At 43.0% G+C, this 24889-nt stretch overlaps 1 protein-coding gene across 11 annotated transcripts in view; it reads left to right on the top strand.

Moving 5' to 3' along the window:
* FGGY (FGGY carbohydrate kinase domain containing) overlaps window positions 1-24889 on the top strand; it is a 487533-nt gene that overhangs the window by 18385 nt on the left and 444259 nt on the right. For 7 of the 11 annotated variants that reach the window (XM_043876060.1, XM_043876059.1, XM_043876053.1 and 4 more), the window contains exons 1-3: window positions 1476-1608; window positions 8988-9199; window positions 22067-22178. In XM_043876060.1, the coding sequence (XP_043731995.1) occupies window positions 9002-9199; window positions 22067-22178 (310 nt within the window). In that variant the 5' untranslated portion in view covers window positions 1476-1608; window positions 8988-9001. Of the gene's footprint in view, window positions 1-1475; window positions 1609-2410; window positions 2643-8987; window positions 9200-22066; window positions 22179-24889 lie in introns of those variants that run through there. The other 4 variants (XM_043876054.1, XM_043876057.1, XM_043876055.1 and 1 more) reach the window with 2 other exon arrangements.

Here is a 24889-nt window from a genome sequence, read left to right as displayed (position 1 = left end):
CCTATACCATGCATTTGGCCTCAGCATGGCTGGGTTTTGTATTTTCTCTGTGTCAGCTGTTGAGCGTTGCCTGTGTGGCTTTTGGAGGGTGGTGGGTTTTGGCCACTGCCCAGGACCGCCTCAGTGTTGATCCCTGTGGTCATCACATTGTGAGGCACGCACGAGGCTTTGTTAAGGTTGCCTTTTCTACCTGTTGGAATCCAACTTTGAATCTAAGACGACAGTCAGCATTTCTTCTGTTTGATTTAATTCCACACCCCTCGTCCAGTCACCTCAGATTTGTCTTTAAAAGATGGGCTCAGTCCAAAGCATGAAAATCCTCAACGTCTTGAAAAATACTGGGCTTCTGATCTTGTGCTTGAAAGAGTGATGAAAACAGTAAACTGGTACTTCTTTTATCAGCTTGCATCTCCGTATTCTGCCAAGGAAGGTGGAGCTGGAACAAGACACTTGGTTTCAAGAGTGTAGCTGAGATTCCACTGGCAAATGGAGCCCCCTTACTGCCACGTGCAATATTAGCAGGCGCGTTAGTTGCGTTTCAAGTGCATAAACTAGGCACAACTTGAGGCATCACTGTTTGACTTCCAAAAATAATATTCTTACACTAAATTGTCAACTCTTTAAAATCAGAAATGATGTATTTTTCAGCTTCCTATTCCTAGTGTCCTGACCCAGAGAAAGCACTTAACATTTGTTTCCTGGAATTTGAGCTGTTAGACATGGTGTGAATACCTAGGTGTAGATCATGCATATTAAAGGATTGCAGGTTTTCAGGGGTGATTTGGTCATGAGAGAGAAGGTTGGCGTGTCTTAATAGTGCTAATAATTGCTGCTGTTTACTGAGAGAGTGTGTGTGTGTTAGCTGCTCAGTCGTGTCTGACTCTTTGTGACCCTATGACTGTAGCCTGCCAAGCTCCTCTGTCCATGGAATTCTCCAGGCAAGAATACTGGAGTGGGTGGCCATTCCCTTCTCCAGGGGATCTTCCCAACCCGGAGATCGAAGCTGGGTCTCCCGTATTGTAGCAGATTCTTTACCATCTGAGCCACTAGGGAAGCTGTTACTGAGCATAAACCATATATTAATACCAGGCACTGTGCTGGGCACTCTGATTATACAATCTTAGTTAATCGTTCAAAGAATACAGCGTGATTAGAACTGCAGGAGACAACCTTTCACTTTAATAGAAGAAGTACCTGTCAAGAAGCTGTACTTGTTCTCCCATGTATATTTTTGATAAAGCCGATGGAGAACCAGGTATTATTGCCAGGTTAGCTCTTTCCTTCCCATGCCAAATTTTCTTTCCATTTTAGAGCATGGGAGAATTGCTTAAAGTGGTATTTAATTCTTTCTGTTAAGGAGACTAAAGTGGAGCAGCGTACTCATTGCTTATCTTTTTTTCCCCAAATCTCCCAATCCCTGATTGTATTATAACTAAAAACAAAAAAAAAATTGTGTGTGACTCGTGTACCTGAACTCACAGCCAAGACCAAAGATCAAAGTCAAGAGAGGATATTGAGCTCACTCCCAGGTCCCTGGGACGCTAGATCTGTAGACACTGTCCTCAAATTTATCCTGAAGGAGTGGCCCGCTAAGAAGTAGGACTGCAGGTAAGCTTATCCGCTCTGGAGGGTTGCAGGCTTAGGGAACAGTGTTCTGCTCTTTCGGGGGAAAGAAGGAAGCGAATATAAGAGAACAGTCCCACAGAGTGGTTTTCAGCACGGTTATGTGTAGCATGACCCCTTTTGAGAATTTTTGGGACAGTAATGCAGAGAACAGCCTCCCATGTCCCTGTCTCTGTCTCCTTTTCTCACACTGCCTTTGAGCAGCTTTCACGTTTGTTGAGGAATCAGCTGTGAAGCCTGTGGTTTCCTGTGGCACATTTCTAATAATATTTGTACAGGCTATTATTTAACGCACCATATAAATATTTATCATAAGAGCAGTCTTTTGATCATGAACAGAGGCTAAAAACCAGTTCAGTCCGTGCTGGCAATTGGCTGGGAAGCTGTTCTGCCCTTTGGAGCCTCTTGTAGACTGACGAGTTAGGTAAGGCCTGGGACATGTGTGCAGCCAGCTTGAATTTCTCCCTGTAGCTTTTCTTTCTCTTGGCCTCCACAGCCTGTGCTCTTAATTCTCTTGTCTGACCAGCCACCCCATATTCCCTATTAGTTGTGTTTCTTTTTTTATGGGCTTCCCTGGTGGCTCAGATGGTAAAGAATTTGCCTGCAATGCAGAAGACCTGGGTTCGATACCTGGGTTGGGAACATCCCCTGGAGGAGGGCATGGCAACCCACTTCAGTATTCTTGCCTGGATTATCCCCATGGACAAAGCAGCCTGGTGGGCTACAGTCCATGAGGTCGCAAAGAGTCGGATACCCCATATTCCTTATTAGTTGTTTTTCTTTTTAGAGAATTTATCTCTGCTTCAAATGAATGAAGTGGGATCAACTTTCTGACTCTCAGCATTCATCTCTTGGGCTTTAAAGCCACACCATTGTGACCTGGACAAAACCAGCTCCTCTGGGGGTGTGCTCTGTGATCTGAAATTGCTTTATTGCTGAGAACCTCAGTCTCCTTAACTGGAAAATGAACTCGTAGTGGCAACCTCACGGGATTGTTACAAGTGAAATCACAAAATCAGGTGGGTGATTTGCAGAGCAGAGCTTAACAAATGCCAGTTGTTGCTGCTTTTGTTGTTGATACTGTTGTTGAAGGATTTGGTTTTCACTTTTAGGTTGGCGTCTGGAAAGAGCCCTAAAGTTGCCTTAAGAGGCCAGGGTTCAAATGCAGATGCTGCTGCTGTTTACTCTTTGTGTGACCTGGGGCAAATTTTCCTTTCCCAACAAGGTATAAAATGGTGGTAAGTTTCCCAGCTTGAATGCGTTTCAGTTGGAAGAGATGAACAAATGTGTGAAAGTGCCAAGCATGCGGGAGGATCCTAATCCTTTTTTTTTTTTTTTAAAGAACAAATTTTAAAAGGGAATAATGTTTTCCATTTTGCAGTTACTTTATTCTCTGAGGCCAAGAGAAACTGGAATATAGTTTGGAATCTAGGACACATCAGAGAGTACTTATGACCCAGGAACAAAGGGCACAGAGGGGAGACGAGGAATCTGAGTGCAGAAAATCCTCTGGCAGAGTTTTTATAACTCACAGGGTCAAGTTTCAGGGAAGCTGCCCTAGAGCTTGAACTTTTCAAGATCCAGGTGTGGAAACAATCATAAAGAGATCACTTAAAACTATAGTAATAGGAAACGTAGTGAACCTGAAATATTTAATTAGGATCTATTTCTTACAAAAACATGAACTGGGGTGTGTGTGTGAACAATGCAGAGAAGGTATGATGCCCTTGTTCCTGTGGGTTTGACTCTCTTTTGGACTGATGTCTCAGTCATACAGTCTAGAAATGGATAGTTTTATCAGAGAGAGGCCACCTGGTATTGGGGAAGGGACAGTCTCTAAAGGTGGGCAGCCTGAGTTCTGAGTAAGCCAGTTGTAGACAGAGTAGGCACACGGCTTTGAGCCCTAAGTCAGGAAGATCCCCTGAAGAAGGAAATCCACTCCAGCATTCTTGTCATGAACAGAGGAGCCTGGTGGGCTGCATTTCACAGGGTCACAAAAGAGTCGGATACAACTTAGCACCTAAACAACAGCAACGTACAGAGTAGGCAGAGGCCTTGGCAAACATACATTAACTAAGTGGAGGGTATCGTGCAGCATGGGGCTTGCTAGGTGGTACTAGTGGTAAAGAACCCGCCTGCCAATGCAGGAGACATAAGAGAGGTGGGTTTGATCCCGGAGTTGGGAAGATCTGGAGGAGGGCATGGCAACCCACTCTAGTATTCTTGCCTGGAGAGTCCATATGGACAGGGGAGCCTGATGGGCTGCAGTCCATGGGGTCGCAAAGAGTCAGACATGACTGAAGCAGCTTAGCATGCATGAACCTGTTAGCATGGCATTCTGAGAACGGTTAGGGATTTGGCAGCCAGACGGATGAGACGGCTCTCACCTCTGTCACTTGCTATTTATATGACATACGGGAGCAAGTTACTTGACTAGTCTAGGACTTGTTTTTCCTCATCAGTAAAATGGGAACAGTCCTAGTAATTCTCTTCAAGGGTTGATACCAGGACAAAAAGTGGATTTAAAAATGTAAGCAAGCTGCTCAGTAAAGCATCAGATACACAGTAAAGTTTTACCTTTTATTATTTCCCTAAAGGTAGGTTTTAAGAGTTTGCTCTGAGTCTCAGGGACTTGATGAGTTTGTGCTATGTGCCAGACACTGGGCTGGCACTGGGGGTGCCACTGTGGTCCAGGCAGCCCTGGAGTTAACTCTCTAATGGCAAAGCTCCACTCTCCATACAAGTCAGAGTGGTGGGGGAGGGTTCTCCGGAAGGATGGGCTCTTTCCTCTTTAGCCAAGAAATAGGTCCCAAACCCAGAGCCAGGGTAAGCCCTGAGTCAGCTACAGAGTGGAAATCTGCCTCTTTGGATTTCAGTGGGAATAAATCAGGATGTCTGGGTAGTGGGTGGTGAGATGAGATATTCCATGCAGAAGAGGACAGTCACAAGTGAGGGAACCAGGCCTGAGGAGCTGGGCCAGACCCCTGGGGGCCTCTTTTGTCAGTGGCTTTGGTAGGAGTAGAGAGAAGCTTGGGTGGCTGGCCAGGTCTGTGTAAGCCAGAATGTTTGCAGAGACTCTTCATTTCCTATTTTTTCCCCTTGTTTCTCCCTGCAGTGTTTAGAATACTTTTGAAGAGCTCTAGTCAAGGACAGAGTTGTTGACTTGCCAGGATCAGTGTTGGAGAGCAGCATCCTTGGGTCCTTCTAGGTGGTGACAGCGGGACACCAAGAGAGGGAGTCCTGAGTTCAGCAAGTGGAGGCGCATGGTCATTTGGGGGCGGTGGGGTGGCTGGCCTGGTCAGGCTTCCTCCTCTGCAGATAAAGAAATCTGGGAAGATAATGGCCACGGCTCTGCCCTATTTTGCCTTCAATGTATCCTCAGTTTCTAGCAGGGTGTCCGGTGCCTGGCACAATCTGCATTTCTTCTAATATCAGTCACTGATTACAACATGCCTCATCATTTCATCCATCACTAAGAAAGATGTTCCTGATTACTTATAAGATGCCATTGGTTTTTAAGAGTCACTGATTTCAGAGAAGCTAAATGTGAAAAGAAATGAGTATCTCAGAATTAATAAAATGTGGTTGTAAGCGTCCAGTAAATATTTATTAATTGAATGAATGAAGCATACAGATATGAGAACCAAGGCAAAACACTTGTGCAGATGAATACAAACCTAGGAATCTGAAGTATTAAAGCATGAACCTGTTCATCCTTATTTTTTTTTGTTGATTCACTGATTTAGGTGTTCATTCCATAAGCACTTAGTGAGAACTATTATGTACCAGACAGTGTACTGGTCTGGGAATACAGGCACTGTAGGAGCTGAGAGTATAGAAATCAATCAGTTCCTTTCTTCAGGTTCAGGCCAGTGAGGGAGGTGAACACAGAAGGAAAAATTTGGTCAGAGTGATTTTTAAAAAGTTTAAAAGAAAGAAGGGACACAGTACTCTGGTGGCACTGGGGCATGGAGAGAGGCAAGAAGTAATGGCTGGGATTCTCTGGTGGTGCAGTGATTAAAACTCTGTACTTCCAGGGGAAGGAGCCCATGTCCGATCCCTGATCTGGAAACTATATCCCACGTGCCTCAGTCAAGATCCCGCACACGGCAGCAAAGATCCTATGTGCCACAGCTAAGACCCAGAGCAGCCAAACATATTTAAAAAAAAAAAAAAAGTGTTGGTTGAGCAAGATCTTAGCATTAAAGTCAGTATACAGCATATTAAAAAGCAGAGACATTACTTTGCCAACAATGGTCCTTCTAGTCAAAGCTATGGTTTTTCTGGTAGTCATATATGGATGTGAGAGTTGGACTATAAAGAAAGCTGAGTGCCAAAGAATGGATGCTTTTGAACTGTGGTGTTGGAGAATACTCTTGAGAGTCCCTTGGACTGCAAGGGGATCCAACCAGTCCATCCTAGAGGAAATCAGTCCTGAATATTCATTGGAAGGACTGATGCTGAAGCTGAAACTCCAGTACTTTGGCCACCTGATGCAAAGAATTGACTCATTGGAAAAGACCCTGATTATGGGAAATATTGAGGGCAGGAGGAGAAGGGGACGACAGAAGATGAGATGGTTGGATGGCATCACTGACTCCATCGACATGAGTTTGAGTAAACTCCGTGAGTTGGTGATGGACAGGGAGGCCTGGCGTGCTACAGTCCATGGAGTCTCAAAGAGTTGGACATGACTGAGGAACTGAACTGAACTGAGGCACACAAGAGAGAAAGGACGGTGGAAGGAAAGAGAAGTATGAAGTGGAGACAGTCCTGTAGTGGTACGGTGCACCTGGGAACCTGTGAGGGTTCAATGTGTCTGAAGCCTGATGTGAGAAAGAGCAGGACTGTAGTAGATGTAGCTGGATAGGAGGCAGAGAGCAGTTCCTGGAGGGCCTGGGATGCTGTGCTGAGGGCCTCAGCCAATGGTTTTCAATCCTTAGGAAGAACTCAGCAGAGCCACTGTTGGGGGAGGGTCGAGGGCCAGGCAAGGATGATCTTTGCTTGACACAGCGCTGCTGTGCTTTGATCTATTTCAGTTTCCTTCGAGTCATGGCTTGAAGAAAAAATATCCCTGTTGGATGTTTGAAGGAATGCATGGTTTGAAAACTGGTGCCACTGATCATGTGGGTGAGGAGATGAGAAAGCAGTTAGGCTGGAGCCTGGGAGTTGGTCTCGGAAGCTCAGAGGAGGGTAGCACTTGTTCCTACTCCAGCTTCTACCTTCGCCTCTCCAGCTGCCCGTGAACCATAGGGACCACGTGCCGTTGGGGGATCACTATGAGCTAGACAGAAGCCATCATGTTTAACAAAGCCATTTTTAACAGGAAACCTTAACGGAACATCTGCTGGCTGACTTCATTTTAGAATCCCCAAGTACGACCTTGCCGAGGAAACATTACCTCTTTGAAGTGAAAGGGTACAGAACGCTGCTGTGGTTGAAATTAGACCCTGGGCACTGAGGCCACCCTGAGCTCACCTCGGGGGCTGTAGCATGTTCTCCAGCATAAATGTCCTGGGGGCTTGTTCTTATTTAAAACGCCAGTCTGGAAAATGAAGTTCTCTGTGAGATGTCTGCATCGTGGGGGCTGATCTGAGCAAAGGGACCCAGAGCGGCAGTGAAGGCCAAGGAATTCCTTGAGTGTTTGCTGGTCAGGTTTCCTTGTAACTTGCAAGGGGTCTGTAAAGAAAACAGATTGTCTAACAAATTCCTGATCCTGTCTCCCTCGAGGCTCCTTCCCAGTCCCAGTCACTTCACAACACGGCTGCAGTATATTTGCCTCTTCTCCAAATCTGTGCTGTGAGCTGTTAAGAAGAAAAAGAGAACATACAGATGCGGGATTGTGGGTTTGGGCTGCTCTTCAGTTGTGCTGCCTCATCTCTTAATTTCCGAAACCTTTTTGCCCATCACTATAATGTGCATGATTTTAGCAACTTGCGTTTACTGTTCATAAGTGTGTGGACCTAGCGTTAAGAGAAAATTTACATATTCCTTGGAGTCTCATCTTAATCACCTATAAAATAGACACTCACCTTCAGGGTGAGGGGGGAATTGGATGAAAGCAGCCAAAAGGTACAAACTTCCAGTTATAAGATAAATGAATACTAGGAATATAATGTACAATGTGATAAATGTAATTAACACTGCTGTATTTGTATATGAAAGTTGTTAAGAGAGTAGATCCTATGAGACCTCATGACACAAATGTTTTTCTTTTTCTTTTCTTTTCAATCTGTATGCTGCTGGTGCTGCTAAGTCGCGTCAGTCGTGTCTGACTCTGTGCGACCCCATAGATGGCAGCCCACCAGGCTCCGCCGTCCCTGGGATTCTCCAGGCAAGAACACTGGAGTGGGTTGCCATTTCCTTCTCCAATGCATGAAAGTAAAAAGTGAAAGTGAAGTTGCTCAGTCATGTCTGACTCAGTGACCCCATGGACTGCAGCGTACCAGGCTCCTCCATCCATGGGATTTTCCAGGCAAGAGTTCTGGAGTGGGTTGCCGTTGCCTTCTCCATCAATCTGTATGAAATGATAGATATTTACTAGATGTACTGTGATAATCATTTCTTAAGGTATGTAAGCCATATCATTATGCTGTGTACCTTGAAGTTAAACAGTTCTGTATGTCAATTATACCTTAATAAAATTGGAATAAAAATAGTCTCACCTTGTAGTGTCACAGTGAGTAGAGGGCCTCTATGACTGCCTTGGTGGTTCAGACGGTAAAGCATCTGCCTACAATGCGGGAGACCCAGGTTCAATCCCTGGGTTGGGAAGATCCCCTGGAGAAGGAAATGGCAACCCACTCCAGTACTCTTGCCTGGGAAATCCCATGGATGGAGGAGCCTGGTAGACTATAGTCCACGGGGTCACAAAGACATGACTTCACTCACTCACTCATGTACTGTTTAAAGTGCTTATTGGCACATGATAGTTGAATGAATGGCTGATCGGGTAGGTGAGTTCCTTTTTAGCACCATGGCCATTGTCCTTTTGATTCAAATTCAGTGAGGAAAAAATGCATATCTGTTGCTTCCAGATTCTTAGTTCTACAACCCTTTATTTATCCTCATTGCACTTTCATCCGATATCATGACTTTGCTTGAATAATGGTGAAGCTTGTAATGCTCATCATCTGACTCCCTGCGGAGAACAGAACCTCCATGTCTGAGGCCACGCCTGCCTGTTCACCTACCACCTCCCTCAGTGCCTGCTTGCACACCGGCAGCAGTGAACATCTTTCTTGGATTAATGAATAATCATCCAGTTCGTCAGCTGTGCCCCTTCATTTCCACTTTCAAGATGTCCCGTGCTCGACTTTGCAGACCCGCTTGGTCTTCACGTGGTTTTGTCCTTGACCCCACAGGTGGAGGGATAGCAATGCCCGGCGGAGATGAACCCAGGAGCTACTATGTGGGCGTGGACGTGGGGACCGGCAGTGTCCGAGCAGCCCTTGTGGACCAGAGGGGCACCCTCTTGGCTTTCGCAGACCAGCCCATCAATCAGTGGGAGCCTCAGTTCAACCACCACGAGCAGTCGTCCGAGGACATCTGGGCCGCGTGCTGCGTTGTCTCAAAGGTATGGCCCTGACTCTGGCATTCTGTCCTTGCATGTTCTTCCTTCCCCCCGCCCCTCCGCTGAGTGTCTCGTGTGTGTCCATCTGGTGCCAGGGACAACGTAAGGGTAACTTTAGACGCTGGCTTTGCCTTTTGGGAGCTCAGGGTCTGTGGCAGAGACCAACAGTCAGCAGGGGTGTGACATGAGAGGTGTGGGAACAAAGTGACTGTCTAGAGCTGAGGATGGGCCCAACCCAGAGGGGCTCAGGGTAGACGGTGGAGGACTCAGAGCTGCAGTCAGAGGATCTGGTTGGGTGTGACTGGATGTGAAGATGTCACTGATGACCACAGCTCACCTCTACTGTGCCTTCAGCTGTGCCCAGTTCTGTGTAAGACAGGTTAACCTGCGTCATAGAGGGGAATCCTTGCCATGACTGTATAGAGGCAGTGCTATTAACACTGCCTCATTTCATTGAGGCAGAAACAGAGGCACAAAAAGATTAGATAACTTACCCATGCAGTTAATAAGGAGGAAAGGCAGGGCTGGAACCTAAGCAGTCTGATTGCAGTGCTGACCCTGAGTCACTGGACTGTCCTGCCTTCCAAGTAGACAAGTGAGGGGAGCCTCTTTTGTTTGGGGGAGCAGCATATGCAAAGGCAAGGTGGGCTCTGAGAAAGGAAGGAAGTCGGGCAAGACCAGTGCATCTCTGAGTTGGAGCAGGTAGGCATTTTTCTTGAGTGGCCTTTGTTTGCAGTCAGCTTGCTGACTTGGAAAAAAGTGACGCTGGGTGAGAATTGTTCCCTCTTAGTTTCACTTGACTGGTTTTATATCCTAGTAATCAGGAACGACAGAGATGTTTTTGTCTTTTTTTTTTTTTTTCCAGAGGGAAAAATAAAGACCTGGGTTCTGTCTTCTCCCTGTTCCTAGTTTAGTTCCTTAAATATTCATGATGGGTTTGGTAATTTGCAGATGGACAATTCACCATTCTGTCCGTATTGATCAGTCTGTTTAAACTTTCATGAGCTCTGGGCTGCTGTTAGTGCCCCCAGAGAAGAAGGCAGGGAGAGGAGGCTGGGGGTGGGCAGCGCTGGAGCATGATATAGGAATAAAAGGGAGGCACGTCTTCGCTTCTGCCTGTTTAATTTTCTTCCCCCCCTCCCCCTCCCACCCCCTGCCTTGGTGAGAATCCTCTACTCTTTGCCCTTGGGTCTCCTTTGTCCTTCCAACATAGAGCCTTTCTTGCCATTAAGGAAATTGTCAAGAAGAAAATATAATCCCCTGATGAAAAGCTACTTTAAAACAGGTCTGCTCTAAGTACAGCTTGGTTTAATGTTGGATTTTTAATCATCTTGCAGTGGCAGCCACCACATTATCTGTTTTGAGCCCCTTCAGCCATGTGAGTGCTCTGGGCATTTGTCCTTCTTGAGGCTGTGCTAGAGTAAACCTGGGTAACACTATTGGGTCTCAGGCCCTTCTCTCATGGGGCACGGCCACGTGGCCATGTGTTAGAAGCCGTGGGATAAGCATGACGCATCTGCTCATAGCTCATGGCTGTGTGAGGTTGAAGGAGGGAAGCATGTTTATATTAGAGAAGAACACACCAGACAGCACACATTCTAGAGCTGGGCTGCCTGGATTGACATCCCAGTTCCAGCGTTTATTAGCTTGTCATCTTGAAAAAATTGCTTTTGGTTTCTTGCTTGAGTTTCGTCATCTGTAAAATGGGAATGATGACCGTACCTTTCTGCTTTGGGTCGCTGTGAGGATTAAATGAGTTAACGCATACAAAATGTCATAACAGTGCCTGGAAATGAGTAAGCACTGTGATTCCTATGGCGATTGCACTGATGACAATCACAAAAATGAGTAGATTATGGAGAAGAATGAATTTCTAAGATAGAATGTTGAAAAGTCAAAGTCAGTAAGGGAGGTACCTCATGGGGAATACTCACTCCTTTTCTGATTAGGGTTCTTTCTATGTAAGATTTTGAGAAGCAATGATCTGGGGCAAAGGGTGACATAAAATACATCCTGACCTGTCTTGTTCTCAAAAACTTAAGGAGCTCAAGAGCTTGAGAGCTGTTGTACTGTTTCCTTTTCTCTAAGTTGCTCACATTGCCTGAGATGGTTTTCCCCTAGTGAAATTAATAAAAACAACAAGAACAGCAGCAGCAACGGTAATAATAGTTACCACTATTATTAGTAATAATAGCAATAATAATAATTAATAGTAATGATAGCAATAATAATAATGATGATGGCAACTAACATTTCTTGGGCACTAACTCTGTTCCAGGTATCATGCTGAACACTTTATACCAATCACATCTTGTTATCTACACAAAGATCTCTTTTTAAAAATTGAAGTAAATAAATAGAAAGTGAAGTATAGTTGATTTACAATGTAATGTTTCACATGTACAGCAAAGTGATTCAGTTTTTATACACACACACACACACACACACACACATATATTCTTTTTCAGATTCTTTTCCCTTATTGGTTAGTACAAAAATATTGAGTATAGTTCCCTGTGCTATAGTGTAGGCCCTTGTTTGTTACCTATTTTATATATAGTGAACGTGAAGTCACTCAGTCATATCCAGCTCTTTGCGACCCCATGGACTGTAGCCCACCAGGCTCCTCCATCCATGGGGTTTTCCAGGCAAGAATACTGGAGTGTGTTGCCATTCCCTTCTCCAGGGGATCTTCCCGACCCAGGGATCAAACCCAGGTCTCCTGCATTACAGGCCGATTCTTTACTGTCTGAGCCACCGGGGAAGTAGTGTGTATATATTAATCCCAAACCCCTAATGTATTCCTCCCCCACTTTTCCTTTTGGTAACTATAAGTTTGTTTTCTGTGTTTGTAGGTCTATTTCTATTTTGTATCTAAGTACGTTTGTATCTTTTTTTTTAGATTCCACTTATAAGCAATAATATACGTGGAATCTTTTGTCCTTTTCTGCTTGGCTTAGTTCACTTAGTAAGACAATCTCTAGGTCCATCTTTATTGCTGCAAATGTCATTATTCTTGCCTTTTTTCTCTTTTTTTTTACTGAGTCATATTCCATTGTTTATATGAACCATGTCTTCTTTATTCATTTCTCTGTTGATGGACATTTAGGTTGCTTCCATTTCTTGAGTTCTATGTCATCTCTGATTTTAATGGCTTATGTTCCTTTTGGGGGGCTTCCCAGGGGCTCAGTGGTAAAGAATACACCTGCCGGTGCAGGAGATATGAGTTCCATCCCTGGGTTGGGAAGATCCTCTGAAGAAGGAAATGGCAACCTTCTCCAGTATTCTTGCCTGGGAAATCCCGTGGACAGAGGAGCCTGGCAGGCTACAGTCTGTAGGGTCACAAAAGAGTCAAACACAACTTAGTGACTAAACATTTCTTTTGGAGCCACAAATCTTAATCACCTCAACAAGGCAAGACGATTGCAAGTTTAGTGTATAGTAACAGATTCCATTGGGAAGAAGATGGTAAGCTGGAGGTGTCATTTAGTCTTCAGATATTTATTGAGCACTTCTGAGTGCTATACTCTTTGCTAAGAACTGGAATATATATGGGAGAGGGAGCTACAACAAGTTCTCTGCCTCTAAGGATGAAATAGTTCAGTTGCATGGGGAAAAAATATCCACGAAGTCAACAAAGTACCATTTTCCCCCCCTAAATTGTACCAGCTGTATGAGTAATATATACTTTGAGTGAGAGAGAGAGAGTGAGCAGAAGAAGGAGTCACACATGTGGGATTGAGCAGTGATGTCACCCTCCTTACGTTCATAGAACCTGTATGGTTTATAAAGCATGTTCCTATCCACTTGATTGTCCTATGAAGTAGGTAGGGGAGGGATTGTTCCTTCCATTTTATAGTTGAAAAGAAAAACTGGGATCCAGAGAGTGAAGTGACTTTTCCTAAGTCACCCAGGAAGTGGGTGATGAGCCTGCAGTCAGATCATATCTCTGCATTCCCTCCATCTCCAACACCCCATACTTTCATCTTTTGTTGAGATCAGCGCTGGAATGTAACCTCCTCCTAAATGTCCTTCCCCTCTGTGATTGTTCTCCTTCTTGAGCTGGAATGACATTTTAATGCTAACCTGACAACTCTTCTATGGCCTCAAACTACTTATAGCCTCAAACTACTCTTAGGATAGAACTCAGAATTCTTAACATGCCCTCCAGGCCTTGCATGGTTTGGTTTTAGCCTGCTCTCCTGGTTTATCTCATGATCCTTCGCTCAGCTCTGCCTCCCACCTGCGTTTTCCATCTGACCTGTCTTCACACATGCAGCGCTTCCTCTCCTTCACACATACTCTCTCTTCTTCCTGTACACCCTTCCTGCCCTCAGCCAACGTATTTCACTCCCATACATCCTTAGATCCATGATGTCCAATGTAGTAGTCACTAGCCACATGTCTTTTCATACTGTTCATGGGGTTCTCAAGGCAGGAACACTGAAGTGGTTTGCCATTCCCTTCTCCAGTGGACCACATTTTGTCAGAACTCTTCACCATGACCCGTCCATCTTGGGTGGCCCTACATGGCATGGATTAGTTTCACTGAGTTAGACAAGGCTGTGGTCCTGTGATCAGATTGGCTGGTTTTCTGTGATTGTGGTTTCACTGTGTCTGCCCTCTGATGCCCTCTCTCAGCGCCTACTGTCTTATTGGGGTTTCTCTTCCCTTGGACGTGGGGTGTCTTCTCACGGCCGCTGCTCCTGACCTTGGACATGGGGTGTCTCCTCACGGCCGCCGCTCCTGACCTTGGACATGGGGTGTTTCCTCACGGCCGCCGCTCCTGACCTTGGACGTGGGGTGTCTCCTCACGGTTGCCGCTCCTGACCTTGGATGTGGGGTGTCTCCTCACAGCTGCCGCTCCTGACCTTGGACGTGGGGTGTCTCCTCACAGCCGCTGCTCCTGACTTTGGACGTGGGGTCTCTCCTCACGGCCTCTTGCTGCTCCAGTGCCATTACTTTGCCAAGAAAGGTGCATCTAGTCAAGGCTATGGTTTTTTCAGTGGTCATGTATGGATGTGAGAGTTGGGCTATAAAGAAAGCTGAGCGCCGAAGAATTGATGCCTTTTTTTTCTTCCCATTTATTTTTATAAGTTGGAGGCTAATTACTTTACAGTGTTATAGTGGTTTTTGCCATACATTGACATGAATCAGCCATGGATTTACATGTATTCCCCATCCCAGTCCCCGCTCCCCACCCCATCCCTCTGGGTCTTCCCAGTGCACCAGCCCCGAGCGCTTGTCTTATGCATCCAACCTGGGCTGGTGATCTGTTTCATCCTAGATAAAATACATGTTTCGATGCTGTTCTCTCAAAACATCCCACCCTCGCCTTCTCCCACAGAGTCCAAAAGTCTGTTCTGTACATCTGTGTCTCTTTTTCTGTTTTGCATATAGGATTATCGGTACCATCTTTCTAAATTCCATATATATGCGTTAGTATATTGTATTGGTCTTTATCTTTCTGGCTTACTTCACTCTGTATAATGGGCTCCAGTTTCGTCCATCTCATTAGAACTGATTCAAATAAATTCTTTTTAATGGCTGAGTAATATTCCATGGTGTATATGTACCACAGCTTCCTTATCCATTCATCTGCTGATGGGCATCTAGGTTGCTTCCATGTCCTGGCTATTATAAACAGTGCTGCGATGAACATTGGGGTGCACGTGTCTCTTTCAGATCTGGTTTCCTCAGTGTGTATGCCCAGAAGTGGGATTGCTGGGTCATATGGCAGTTCTATTTCCAGTTTTTTAAGAAATCTCCACACTGTTCTCCATAGCGGCTGTACTAGTTTGCATTCCCACCAACAGTGTAAGAGGGTTCCCTTTTCTCCACACCCTCTCCAGCATTTATTGCTTGTAGACTTTTGGATAGCAGCCATCCTGACTGGCGTGTAATGGTACCTCATTGTGGTTTTGATTTGCATTTCTCTGATAATAAGTGATGTTGAGCGTCTTTTCATGTGTTTGTTAGCCATCTGTATGTCTTCTTTGGAGAAATGTCTGTTTAGATCTTTGGCCCACTTTTTGATTGGGACATTTATTTTTCTGGAATTGAGCTGCAGGAGTTGCTTGTATATTTTTGAGATTAATCCTTCGTCTGTTGCTTCGTTTGCTATTATTTTCTCCCATTCTGAAGGCTGTCTTTTCACCTTGCTTAGTTTCCTTTGTTGTGCAAAAGCTTTTAAGTTTCATTAGGTCCCATTTGTTTATTTTTGCTTTTATTTCCAATATTCTGGGAGGTGGGTCATAGAGGATCCTGCTGTGATTTATGTCGGAGAGTGTTTTGCCTATGTTCTCCTCTAGGAGTTTTATAGTTTCTGGTCTTACATTTAGATCTTTAATCCATTTTGAGTTTATTTTTGTGTATGGTGTTAGAAAGTGTTCTAGTTTCATTCTTTTTTTTTTAAATTTTATTTTATTTTATTTATTTATTTTTTCAGTGGGTTTTATCATACTAGTTTCATTCTTTTATACGTGGTTGACCAGTTTTCCCAGCACCACTTGTTAAAGAGGTTGTCTTTTTTCCATTGTATATCCTTGCCTTCTTTGTCGAAGATAAGGTGTCCATAGGTACGTGGATTTATCTCTGGGTTTTCTAGTCTGTTCCATTGATTTATATTTCTGTCTTTGTGCCAGTACCATACTGTTTTGATGACTGTGGCTTTGTAGTAGAGCCTGAGGTCAGCCAGGTTGATTCCTCCGGTTCCATTCTTCTTTCTCAAGATTACTTTGGCTATTCGAGGTTTTTTGTATTTCCATACAAATTGTGAAATTATTTGTTCTATTTCTGTGAAGAATACCATTGGTAGCCAGATAGGGTTTGCATTGAATCTATAGAATTGATGCTTTTGAACTGTGGTGTTGGAGAAGACTCTTGAGAGTCCCTTGGACTGCAAGGGGATCAGTCCTGAGTGTTCATTGGATGGACTGATGTTGAAGCTGAAACTCCAATACTTTGGCATTTCATGCGAAGAGCTGACTCATTTGAAAAGACCCTGATGCGGGGAAAGATTGAGGGCAAGAGAAGGGGACGACAGAGGATGAGATGGTTGGATGGCATCACCAACTCAATGGACATGAGTTTGGGTAGACTCTGGGAGTTGATGATGGACAGGGAGGCCTGGTGTGCAGCAGTCCCTGGGGTCACAAAGAGTCAGACACGACTGAGCAACTGAACTGAGCCACATGTCACTGTTTACCTTTAGTTAAAATTTAGTGTAGGTCAAAATTCACTTCCTAGAAACACTTTTTTTTTGCACAGGTTTCTACAAGGTCAGCTCCTCAGGTCCTTCGAGTGTTTCCTCAAATCTCACCTTTTTGGCAACTGTCTCTGCCTTCCCTGGCATTCCTGATTCCCATGACATCACTTTCTAGTATACTGTACATACACTATATAATTTTTTCACTTTATGGCTGTTGTCTATCCCTACAGTGTAACCTCCAAAAGGGTAAGGAATTAAAAAAATTTTTTTTTCTTTCCCTTGGTTCCCAAATACCCAGAAGAGAGCATAGCATGACCTTAGAAGGGGCTTGATAGTATTGAATATTTGCTGACTGACTGAATGAATGAGTAATTGAATTGTGTAGGCAATGGGGACTGATGGGCCTGAGGGAACTAGGGATTTCATAACCTCATGCATACCCCCAAAGCTGACAAAGGCATTCAAATCAAGATTTAAAAGAATACAGTACCAGCCACATGGAACTCTGTTGCAAGCTGAATTCTGTGAGGCCCCAGGCTTTGACCCTTGATTCAGATAGAGCTAAAGATAAAACCAGGTATGCCTCTGACCCTCCAGTTCTCAGTTTGGAAGATTTCTGAGGAACGCTGTCTCCCCACCCAATATGGCAGAGCCTGCTGATTTAAAACACATGCAGGATTGAACTGGTTCCCACAGTCAGAACAAAGCGATGCACAATCCCTTCCCCAAATATTTGTTTGCTGCCCCATAGCTACGAGTTGACAGTTGCAAGACATGGACCAGGTTACCGAATGAAGTTGCAGAAATCTCCTTCTCTGGAAATTCTTTAGCAGAGCAATGTGCTTTCTCTCTAGCCGAGGAAATTCCCTTGATGCCAAGTTGTTGGGTTGAGTTTACTAGCCTGCTTTCTTCTTCCATTAATGAGAGTATAAAAAAGAATCCTCAGGTCAGCAGGTCAAAGTCCCAGGGGCCTTCTGGGTAGTGTGACTCTGACAGCCATCTCTCTGAGATGGTTTAGCTGGGGGGTGGGGTGGAGGAGTTGGGGGGGGGGGTCTCAATCATGATAAGCATGATCGTAAGGTATTCCCATATAAGGCTGGGCAAATGACAGTGGCTGCCTAACCAAATCAGGTTTAAATGTATGTCACAGTTATTTCTCCAGTTCTTTGTGATAGGTTTCCCTTTTAGAAATGGAGACGCTGAACCTTTGTTGCTGAAAAGCCAAATTAGAATATAGAAGAACTCTGCAGGTCTTCAGAGGGGATTCATAAAATAGACTGAAGAGAATATTTTCTTTGCTTCTACTGGAAGGTCACCTTCACCACAATTCTTAGGAGGATTCGAGTTTAATCTTTCAATCGTCCATCCTGTGGTTTTTATATGTGATTACATGACACAAAGAGCATGCTATACTTCATACATAAGATTCCATAAACACAATTAATGAAGCATCAAGTGAGTTTTTCCATCCTTCACGTTTCCTACAAAGGTTGATCAGTTCCAAGGCACTTTCAAACTAATTCACACTTTTGATCCTTACCTATCTCTCGGTCAGGAACACGAGGCTCAAAGAGGTGATGATGTTGGTGCAAGATTACCTGAACTGGGAGTTGGGACCAGAAGCTGGCGCTTTTGATACCATAGTGTATGCTCCTTTCTCCTGCAGAGCTTTTTTGTATTGAGTTTTATTGCATTTTCTACCTGTTCTCTCCCACTTCCTCTCTTGACTAGAGACTGTTTGTAGGCCTGTGTGGGATGGGCATGCCTGAGTCAGGCGTTTGCTCTCTGGGCACAGAGACCAATAGGACTACATGGCAGGTAGAAGTTAGGGCTGGTTTATGCATTGACAGATTGAGGCTCCATGAGTTCAAAGATTGAATGCAGTTAATGTACTCATATAATGGCAGCTGCTTCTTGTGCACTGATGTTGGGCTAATCACACCTTATTTTGCTGAATTCTCCTAACATCATTAGGAGATATAGTCTAAGTAGTAGTTTTGAATAACCAAGGGAGCTGGTTTTGTGGCTTCCTAAAGTCACAAGCGGAGAAGGCAATGGCACCCCACTCCAGTACTCTTGCCTGGAAAATCCCATGGATGGAGGAGCCTGGTGGGCTGCAGTCCATGGGGTCGCTAAGAGTCGGACACAACTAAGCAACTTCACTTTCACTTTTCACTTTCATGCATTGGAGAAGGAAATGGCAACCCACTCCAGTGTTCTTGCCTGGAGAATCCCAGGGATGGGGTAGCCTGGTGGACTGCCGTCTATGGGGTTGCACAGACTCGGACACGACTGAAGTGACTTAGCAGCAGCAGCAGCAGAGTCACAAGACTAGTCAGTGTTGGAGCCAGGTTTCAAGCTCAGGTGGTCTGCACCCAAATTGATATTAGCCAGTACCTAGAGATTTCCAAGCCAACTTGGAAGGACATTCCAGGCAGAGTTGGCCATGTTTATAAATGCTGCAGAGACATGATCCAGCAAGACAAGGTGACTGGAAGGACTGAAATTGTGTAACCTGCCTTGGATCATGTAGCCAGAGTGACAGAGCTAGGATTTGAAACCAGGTCTTTGTGGCTCTTTGTCATGAATTTATATGCTCCTCATGCTCTTCATTGGTAGGACTGATGTTGAAGCTGAAACTCTAATACTTTGGCCACCTGATGCAAAGAGCTGACTCATTTGAAAAGACCCTGATGCTGGGAAAGATTGAGGGCAGGAGGAGAAGGGGACGACATGAGATGGTTGGAGGAGAAGGGGTTTGGGTGGACTCCGGGAGTTGGTGATGGACAGGGAGGCCTGGCGTGCTGCGGTTCATGGGGTCGCAAAGAGTCGGACACGACTGAGTGACTGAACTGAACATGCTCTTCTAATTCTTGATGGATCAATAAAGTAGTAAAGATTTACAGGGCGTTCATCTGGTACTGTGGGGCAAAGATGTTGCCTGGAGTCACAGGTAGGTCACTGGCAATGTTCTTCTGAGGACACATGCCCTGTCTGCAGGATAAATCTCTCGGGCAGGCAGGCAGTGTGGTGGAGTAGAACATAGGAACATGTGGCAGGAAGAACATAGCCATTGACTGGCTCTGAAACAGGATTAAGTTCAAGTTCTCAACCTCCGGGATGTGCTTGCTCTTCCCTTCTCTTCCTAGTCTTCTACTTACTCTTTTTATGAAATGAAAATACTAAATGTTTCCTCAATAGGCTTTGTAAGGATTAAATAAGGTGATGCTTGTAAAGTACCTGACACACAGTAAGTGCTCAATACATGATGGCATTTTATTATTTGTTGTTAGTATTTGAAAAAAAATTAATGCTTTTCCTTGTTGAAAATAAGTAATAGTTGTGTGTAGCTCTTATTTGAGGAACACATACAAAGTAAGAAATAGAGTCGTAAATGACAAATCTGGCATTCCATAACAGGGGAAAAGAAGAATTGTACATTTTATCTCTTTAAATTTATTTTTTAATTTTTTTTAACTTTTTTAATGATGATGGACACATTTGAATTGATTTTTGTGGGCTTTTAAAGGTTATTATCTGTTTTAAGTTTCCAGGAAATATTAATGAATATAATCACTTGTGCTTTTTCACAAAAGGAAACTGTGGAAACAAAAATAAAAAAATAGAATTAATAAATCTGTTATTCTACAACTTAAAAAATTACATGACAGAGTGAAAAATCTCTCATCTCCTCCAGTTGTTGTTTCTTCTATCAGAGACAACCATTAGTAACAGTTGTATGTACTTTTTATTTTTTTTACCTTATTAATGTATCATGGATATATTTCCATTTTTTGTGTCTTATAGCTCCGTTTTTTCAAAAATATTTAATAGCTTGAGGTATAATTTACATACCATAAAATCATCAATTTAAATGTATAATTCAATGATTTTATTAAATTTACACCTTTGTATAATCATCACCATAATTAAATTTTAGAACATTTCTTTCTAAGTGAAAGTCACTCAGTCGTGTCTGTCTCTTTGCTATCCCATGGACTCTACAGTCCATGGAATTCTCCAGGCCAGAATACTGGAGTGGATAGCTGAACCTTCTCCAGGGATTCTTCCCAACCCAGAGACCAAACCCGGGTCTCCCACGTTGCAGGCACATTCTTTACCAGCTGAGCCACAAGGGAAGCCCAAGAATACTGGCGTGGGTAGCCTATCCCTTCTCCAGCAGATTTTCCCGACCCAGGAATGGAACCAGGGTCTAAGGTTAATTCATGTGGTTGCACATATCATTGTATGGGTATATCACACTTGGTTTCACCATTTGGTTAAACCATGATGAATATTTGGTTTGTTCCCAGTTTTAGGGTATTTTGAATATTTCTGCTGTGAATAGTCACATACAAGTCTTTATGTTGACATATGTTTTTATTTTTCCTGCTTGGATACCACGGAATGAAATTGCTGGATTGTGTGATAAATTTTATTGCACTTCGTGAAATAGCTGCATTGTTTATCTTCTTGTTATTGAGTTATAAGTGTTCTTTATATATTTCATATATGTCTATTATCAGATGTATGAATTGCAAATATTTTCTTCTAATATTTAACTTATCTTTTCACTATCTTGTTTCTTTTAAAGAGCAAAATTTTTAAATTTTAGTGAATTCAAATTTATTATTTTTTTCTTTTATGAGTCTTGCTTTTTAATAAATTTTTGTCTGGCCCATGTCATAAAGATTTTCTCTGCAAGTATTATAACCTAAATTCTTAACATTTGGGGATATGATACATTTTAGAGTTAATGTTTATGTATGGTATAAGATAAAAGTCTAAAAGTATGGGATTTTTTTGCATATGTTTTGTGGGAATGTTTTAGGTACAGTTTTATTTTCAAGAAAGGTTACTTCTCAGTTTCTTATGTGACTTTGGTTAAGTTTTATTCCCCTCAAATAGTTGTTTTTGATGATTTTGTCTGGTTTTATGCTTTTATTTTGTTAAGCAGATTTGCCAACTTCTTCATACTACCAAACCCAGAATATGCTTCTCTACTTCTTTTTTTTAATGGTGTAGAAAATTCTGTTTTATAGGTGTATCATAGTTTATTTAATAAAATAGTTTTTACTAATTTTTATATTTGTAAACAGTTAACCTTGGTTTATATAATATTTTACTTACTTATGCTAATAATTCATTAAGATAGTTTCCTAGAAGTGGGATTTCTGGGTCAAAAGTTATATATGTTTTTAATTTTAATAAATACTGTACTGTATTCTTCAAAATCTGTACTAAATTATCACATTGTTAGAATCATGTAAAGAAGGCCCACTTCTCCCTATCTTGCCACTATTAATACTATTTATTCTTAATTTTTACATTTTTGCCAATAAGAAAGACGAAGAGTGGAGTATTTTTATTTGCATTTATTTAATTTTAGTGGAGTTTGGAACCGTTTTATATACTCTATATATGCTCTTTGACTGTTTCTTTTATGAAGTGACTTCTCATGTCGTTGGCTTAATTTCCAATTAGATTGGTTATCTTTTTTAAAATTAATGTATAGAAAATTCTGATATTTTAGTGATACTGAGTTTTTATCTGTGTTTTGTTGTAAGTACTTTATTCATTTCCTTCTAGTCATAACTATTTTAAGTCTCTTAAAAGCCTGTATTGTAACTCATATTTTTGTTTATTTGTTTTTAAAACAGAAAGTTGTACAAGGGGTCAATTTACACCAAATTCGAGGGCTTGGGTTTGATGCCACATGTTCTCTGGTTGTTTTGGATAAGCAGTTTCGTCCTTTACCAGTCAATCATGAAGGTAGGACCATTTCTGTCTCTTTTTTCTGGTGGTGGGAGACTGGCTGGGGCCCAGGTGAAACATGAGATCAAGTGTTTGTTATCACCATGAGTGAGATTTACAGGTGGAGCATGGAGACCAGAAATCTTGTCCCCAGAGGTTAAGAGCTTGGACAGCAGTTAGTAGGAGAGGGGTGACTTTAGGATTAGGTGGATTAGGAAGAGACTCTGCTCCCTAGGGCACAAGAGCAACAGTAGAAAGTTTGGTGTAGGATGGACATGGCATCATTAGCTCAGAGTGAGTAGCCTTGAAACAGGTAAGTGGTCTGGGCCTTTCCAAGGAAGGTAGCCTGGAGTTGCTTATGCATATGAATTTCCTCCACCACATTCATTTGAGTGGGTGAGTCAAGTTAATTTAAAGGAAATAGAATAAGACAGGTAGAACTGTATATCACACAGAAGCTGGAAACAAATGGTCTCTATTTTCAATAGTCAGACCAAAGATGTTCCTGTTGAATGATGTTGTTCTAGGAGACACTCATGAGTACTTTGATGAGCTATTTCAAATGTTTAAGTGCCACTTGCACCTACCATCAGAAAATTTTCATGGATGAGTATGTGCCCTTTTGGGATACTTTAGCCAGTAGTGCTAGCACCGAAGTTGCGACCCCAAAAGTCAGGTAGGTGATGTAAGTGAGTAAAGTGGGCCAAATTTGAGAAAAATAACAGCACATGTGCAGAGATAAATTTCAACTGATATTTATCCTTTTAATGGGTGGCAGACATTTGGGAGTGGTGGAGACTACGGTACATTGGAAATTGCACCCTGCATCTAAAGGAGTGTGGCCCTCTGCATTTTCAGTTGGCTGTTACCAGCATAGGTATCACAGCATGCTTTGGGCTGTGTTAAAAAATCCTTAGTAGTGGACCCTGCTGTAGTAGCACCTTTCTTAAATGGTGGCTGTAGACACTGGGGCAGTCTGAGACACTCTGAAATTGGAGTCAGATAGTTTCAGATCTTAACCCTGCTACTGCTGAGCACCTTGAATGAATGCTGATACACCTTGAGTGAATCATTTAACCTCTGCATGACTTGGTTTCATCTCTGAAAGACTTGGAGTAATGAAATAGCACTTTGCTCTGAGAATTAAGTGAGAGACTGATACTTGATTGTTTAGAAAAGTTTCTTCCATCTGATTATGAATTCCTTAACTTAGGAGAATGTGTTCCACTCATTCCTATGGACCTGATGCATGGAACAGTGATATTTATAAGTGACATGCCCTGAAGAAGTATGCAAATGGACGAGTGATTAGAACACAAGTAGTAATGGTGCCCATCTTTTACACACACGCATTTTTTTCTAATTTTGTCACATTTACTAGCACCCCTTGTGTTCCAATCCCTGTCTTACTAAGTGTTAAGGCTTCAAAGATTAATACAAATGGTCCTTGTTCTCTGTGGCCAACCACTGGCTCAGTTGACTTTGTTCTGGTCCAGGAGCAGCTCCTGTCTGGACCACTTCAGAGAGCAGAGACCCAAAGAATGGGACTGAACCTGCGCACTCAGCTCAGCAGCAGCAAGCCCTCTCCAGCCATGGAGCAGGCCGCTGCGGAGGCTGCCGGGGCTGCTTTGTAGGCTGGCTTTAAGGAGCAGTCAGGTGATGTTCTGTCAGGGATGTTGTATGAGGAATTCTCATTTTGTATGGGGCTTTAGATGCTAAGAGCCCTAAGTTCCAAGGACTCTATACCTCTAATCTGCTAAAATACATGGTTTTAAACTCTGGTTGCGTGTTAGAATCAACTGGAGATCTGTTTAAGATTATCAGTTCATGAGCCTCACCCAGGGTTGTTTTTATTCAGTTGGCTTGGGTGAAGCTAGGCTATCAGTGTTTTTATAAAGTCTTCTCAGTAATTCTAGTATTTGGAGAATCACTGGGTACAGATGAATGAACAGCTATAATATTAGGAACAAGAACATTTGAAATGGAGGAAGAGTTCTTTGTTAAATCTGCTTATACAAGCACCCTCAGATACCATCTTTTCTTCTCAGTGTAGGTAGAATTGCTTCCTATTAACAATTAAAAGGGTATGTAGGTAGCTACCCTAATTATAAGTGTTGAAAATATTGGGTAATTAGGTTGCAATCTATTAAAGAGAGTAGCCAGGTTGCAACCCTAATTATAAGTGTTGAAAAAAATTATATTCCGCCTAAGAGGTTAAAATGTACCCATTCATCAAATGCACCCAGCTGCAGGTGCCCCTTACCAGTTTCTTGCCTTTCAGTAGGTTCTATTAAGGTTAGATTTTATGTGCAGTGGATTAGTCTGTGTTGGAAAGTGAAATTCAGATTTTTAGGATGAATTAAAGGGTCTTTAATGACTTCTCCTTACTTGGCAGTGACCCATTCTTGATTGGTCAATTGGAGTAATTGTGGAGTGGGATAAAAAAATTAGCTATTACCATTAAACCCAAGGGTTTCTGAGGTGGTGCGAGTGGTAAAGAATCCACCTGCCAATGCAGGAGACATAAGAAATGCAGGTTCGGTCCCTGGGTTGGGAAAATCCCCTGGCATAGGAAATGGTGACCCAATCCAGTATTCTTGCCTGGAAAATTCCATGGACAGAGGAGCCTGGCAAGCTACAGTCCTTGGGGCCATCAAGAGTTGGACATGACTGAGCACACACAGACATTAAAACCAAACCCACAAGGCTGGCAAAATTTACCATCTTTA

Source organism: Cervus elaphus, chromosome 20 (genome assembly GCF_910594005.1).
Source record: "Cervus elaphus chromosome 20, mCerEla1.1, whole genome shotgun sequence".
Classification (NCBI taxonomy): domain Eukaryota; kingdom Metazoa; phylum Chordata; class Mammalia; order Artiodactyla; family Cervidae; genus Cervus; species Cervus elaphus.
Note: the sequence above shows the minus strand (reverse complement) of the source record. Positions and strands in the feature narration are given on the sequence as shown.